At 44.1% G+C, this 5,008-nt stretch overlaps 1 protein-coding gene across 1 annotated transcript in view; it reads left to right on the top strand.

Annotated features, from left to right (window-relative positions):
* Nucleotides 1-3,434, top strand: part of IRAK2 (interleukin 1 receptor associated kinase 2) — a 75,261-nt gene extending 71,827 nt beyond the window's left edge. The window contains exon 10 of the mRNA XM_017847451.1: nt 1,710-3,434. Coding sequence (XP_017702940.1) covers nt 1,710-1,828 — 119 coding nt within the window. The 3' untranslated portion in view covers nt 1,829-3,434. The remainder of the gene's footprint in view (nt 1-1,709) is intronic.
* The last annotated feature ends 1,574 nt before the right edge of the window (nt 3,435-5,008 follow it).

The following is a 5,008-nucleotide window of genomic DNA, read 5'->3' as shown; positions in this document are numbered from 1 at the left end:
AAAAAATTAGGAAGGCCCCCCCCCCCTTTTTTTTTTTGAGATGGAGTTTCACTCCAGCCAAATGGCATGATCTCGGCTCACTGCAACCTGTCCACCTCCTGCATTCAAGCGATTCTCCTGCCTCAGCCTCTTGAGTAGCTGGGATTACAGGCATGTGCCACCACGCCCGGCTAATTTTGTATTTTTAGTAGAGACAGGATTTCTCCATGTTGGTCAGGCTGGTCTCGAACTCCTGACCTCAGTTGATCCGCCCACCTTGGCCTCCCAAAGTGCTGGGATTATAGGTGTGAGCCACCACGCCAGGCCAGGAAGGCCCTTTCAATGCAGTGTCCCTGTCCCTTAGTAAACATGGTTCAATGAACGTCCCAAGCTCTGACCACTCCTGTTTCTCCTTTTACTCCTCCTGCCATGAGGAGGGAGAGGAAGAAGAAAGACAGGATGTGAGCATTTTTTCTCACTCCACCCTCCCACCCCTCAGCATCATAAAGAGGAGCAGGGAAACCCTCTCCTTTCTGGAAGGTCAGGGTAGGTTGCCGGGCTTCCTGCAAAGGCAGAGGAGATGAAAATGCTCATTACAGCAGGGTGCAGTGGCTCATGCCTGTAATCCTAGTAATTTGGGAGGACGAGGTGGGCAGATTGCTTGAGCCCAGGAATTTAAAGATCAGCCTGGGCAACATGGTGAAAACCTACCTCTACAAAAGATGCAAAAATTAGCCAGGTGTGGCCAGCCAGGCATGGTGACTCACACCTGTAATCCCAGCATTTTGGGAGGCCGAGGCGGGTGGATCACCTGAGGTCAGGAGTTCGAGACTAGCCTGGCCAATGTCGTGAAACCCTGTCTCTACTAAAAATACAGAAAAAAAAAAAAAAAAAAAAAAAAAAAAAAAAAAGGCCAGGCCTAGTGGCTCACGCCTGTAATTCCAACACTTTGGGAGACTGAGGCGGGTGGATCATGAGGTCAGGAGATCGAGACCATCCTGGCTGAGACATTGAAACCCCATCTCTACTAAAAATACAAAAAATTAGCTGGGTGTGGTGGTGGGCGCCTGTAAGCCCAGGTACTCAGGAAGCTAAGTCAGGAGAATTGCTTGAACCCAGGAGGCAGAGGTTGCAGTGAGCCGAGATCGAGCGACGGCACTCCAGCCTGGGCAACAGAGTGAGACTCCATCTCAAAAAATAATAAATAAATAGGTCATTTGCCGTGGCTCACAGGCCGGGCGTGGTGGCTCATGCCTGTCTGTAATCCTAGCACTTTGGGAGGCCAAGGCGGGTAGATTGGCTGAGCTCAGGAGTTCAAGACCACTCTGGGCAACACGGTGAAACCCCTTCTCTGCTAAAATACAAGAAAATTAACTGTATGTCGCCCAGCCTGGGTGACAGAGTGAGACTCCATCTAAAAAAAAAAAAAAGTAGCTAGGTGTGGTTGTGTATACTTGTAGTCCCTGCCTCTCAGGAGGCTGAGGTGGGAGGATCACCTGAACCTGTGAGGTCAAGGTTGCCTTGAGCTGAAATGGTGCCATTGCACTCCAGCCTGGGCAACAGAGTGAGACCCTGTCTCAATAAAAAAAAAAAAAAAAAAAAAAAAAAGAAAAAAGAAAAGAAATGCTCATTACACTCAGGACCTGATTCAGAAATCTGAGTTAAGTGAATCTAAGAATTATAATTATGGTAATTTTCATTCAAGTTGCTCTTGTTTGCTTTCTGTTGAACATCAGCTACAGAGACTTCGTGGCAAATTGAGATCAATGAAGCCAAAAGGAAACTGATGGAGAATATTCTGCTCTACAAAGAGGAGAAACTGGACAGCATTGAGCTCTTTGGCCCCTGATGACTGGAACACAGCTGAGGACCCTTGTCCTCAGTTGGAACGATGAGCATCAGATCAAGAAAAAGGTCTGAGGCAGAATCCAAGATCTACCAGGAAACACGCAACAAAACATCAGCTCTCATGGGTGGGAGGGAAACTTCATTTCACCGGAATGAGTTGGGAGAGAAGGGCCCTCAGCTTTCAGAGACACAAAAATCATGAAATCTCTTCCTTTCTGGGCTTTGTTAGAGCAGGGGACCAGAGGAGACTGAATCAGAAACCCTGTACATGGGCCCAGGATGTGGTTGATTTTGTGGTTCCGGGGAGTGTGTGATGATAACCACCCCAGCAGATTCCATTACCTCAGCAGCTCTTGTCCCCCCACCACTGGCAGTTCTGCAATGCCATAGCATTTTCCAGAGCTAAGATCTCTGGATCGTATTTGCTGACAGCCTGCAAGCTTGCATGCTCTGAAAGACTTTTTTAGTTTTTATTTTAATTTTTTTGTAAAGATGGGGTCTCACTATGTTGTCCAGGCTGGTCTTAAAGTCCCGGGCTCAAGCAGTCCTCCCACCTCAGACTCCCAAAGTGCTGGAATTACAGTTGGGAGCCACCGCGCCTGGCCTGAAAGACTTTCAACTTGTGTCTCAGTGGAGTTCTTGACTCACCTCTCTGGGTCTCAGGTTCTACAAATGTCAGACACCTGGCGAAGAGGTCTGCAGGCTTTCCACTGCCTGTATTAGAAATCTTGCAACTCACATATTTATTCATTCACTGTCTGGCACCTTTATCTTCCCATCCCACTAATGTTAGTATTTTTTAATGGAGCTTTTATTTTGAGAATATGAGAATTTGTAAAAAAAAAACCAAAAAAACAAAAAACAAAACCCCACATATTCTCAAAATAAAAGCTCCATTAAAAAATACTGTCACCTGGGTCACTCTGTCACCCAGGCTGGAGTGCAGTGGCACGATCTCAGCTCACTGCAACCTCTGCATCTCAGGTTCAAGCAATTCTCCTGCCTCAGCCTCCCGAGTAGATGGGACTATAGGCACTTGCCAATACGCCTGGCTAATTTTTGTATTTTTAGTAGAGACGGGGTTTCACCATATTGGCCATATTGGCTGGTCTCGAACTACTGACCTTGTGATCCGCCCACCTTGGCCTATCAAAGTGTTGGGATTACAGGCTTGAGCCACCATGCCTGGCTGAGAATATGTGTTATTTATGGTTGGATGATGAAGAATCAGGAGACTGCATTTCATGTCTGATTCTGCTGCTAATTAAGTCAATCATTTAATTTTTGGGACCTCAGTTTCTTTGTAAGTAAGATAACACCTACTTGTTCTTCATCACTGGGCTGTTGGGAGGAACAGATGAGACAGTGGCTATAGAAGCACTTGGAAAATGCACTTGTCCTGTTTTATAAAATAAATAAAAAAGGTATTAAATGTGTATTTCTGCCATGTGCCTAATGATTATTCAGTGAGTATATATCTGAAAAGGCATGTTGCAAATATTTTTGTGAAACAGATGCTATTTTAAATTCACTGGGAGAAATGTCCTATTTAAAGTAATTCTATAGTAATTTCTTTTTATATAATAAAAATATGTTTGTAAAGTCAACAGACAACTTGTAATTAGTTTTGTGTCTGGAAGAATTTGTTTAGAGAAGGCACTCTGCATCCTTGGAAATGGGGTAGCCAAGAGCTAGGATCTTGGCTCTTACTGTTGACTGTTAATAGCTGCATGACCTTGGGCCCAGTTAGGGAGTTACCCTGAGGCTCTTGTTTCCTCATCTGTACAATGGGAAAAAGAAAAAGTACCCATGGCGTAGGGTTGTTGTCAGGTGGGTCCTGCCTGGTGAAAGCATTTAGGAGCTCCCCAGTAAGGACAGCTTTGGCTTGATGTGTGATGTAGCTGAGCTGGATCCCAGTCCAGGTGCACAGTGATCTATACAGACAGCCCTGTCTTCAGCTCTGGTATCTGTGAGGATTCAAGGTGAACGTGCATTTTGTGCCCCAAATGGGACCTGGCCTGTTGTGAACAGGGTGTTTCCAGGGCTGTTTGAGCAATAGAGGGCTGATACCAATAGGTTCCTGGTTATCCAGATATACTTATATTTCTAAACTAGGATTTTATATATTTTTGGAGAAGTCAGTGAATCCCCTTGGGACTTGGATGAAAGCTCTAGACCTCTGCTACATACAGACATACATACATAAGCATTCTGAGTACGTGAATTCCAGACCTTCATGGGCACCATGATGTCTTTTCGTGGATCCCCCATAGGGAAACCCTGAATTACTTTTTTAGGTTAATAGAGGATTTAATAACCCAAACGGTACAAAGGTTCCATGGTGAGAAGGCAGGTTTTTTCTCAATGGGATCTTAGTCTCCAGTTTCTTCTTCCCAAAGGCAACCACTGTCACTAGGTTGGAGTATTCTTCCAGAGATGATGGAAAACAGAGGCGATGCTCAACTTAATTAGTCATCCGGGAAATGCAAATCAAAACCTCTATGAGATGCCACTTCACATTCACTAGGATAGCTATAACCAAAAAGACAAAAACAAGTGTTGGCCGTGATGTGGAGAAACTGGAGCCCACACACACTGTTGGTGGGAATTGAAAATGGTGAGCACTTTGGAAAACAGTTTGGCACTTCCTCAAAAGGTAAAAGAGTTTCCATATGACCTAGCAATTCTACCCCTAGGTATCTACCCAAGAGAAATGAAAACATGTCCACACAAAGGCCTGCATACCAGTGTTTATAACAGCATGAATCATAATAGCCAAAAAACAGAAACAACCCAAATATTCATCAACTGATGAGTGGATAAATGAAATGTGGTCTATTCATACAATGGAATATTCAGCCATAGAAAAGAATTAAGTACTTGTGAAAAGTAGAGGTTCCTCTTCAAAGACTTTCCTCCCTGTCTAATTAGGAATAAATAGCAACTTCTCTTAGAAGCAAAATTTATTCAAAGACCTGTGCTAACATTCTTAAATATCTGCTAGCCATAATAAAGAAATCAATGTACTTTATGTTCTTAGCTCCCACAATTTAGCCTAAATATTTGCCCTGGCATGGTTATACTGGTCCAAGCAAGCATCAAGTCATAGCCTGTTTCTCTTCCTTATTTGAAAGTGTTTTTACCTTTCTCAGCATTCCACAAGTTACTTTCTCCTTCCTTT

Source organism: Rhinopithecus bieti, unplaced genomic scaffold (genome assembly GCF_001698545.2).
Source record: "Rhinopithecus bieti isolate Rb0 unplaced genomic scaffold, ASM169854v2 scaffold_29378, whole genome shotgun sequence".
Lineage (NCBI taxonomy): Eukaryota > Metazoa > Chordata > Mammalia > Primates > Cercopithecidae > Rhinopithecus > Rhinopithecus bieti.
This window is presented reverse-complemented; position numbering and strand designations above follow the sequence as displayed.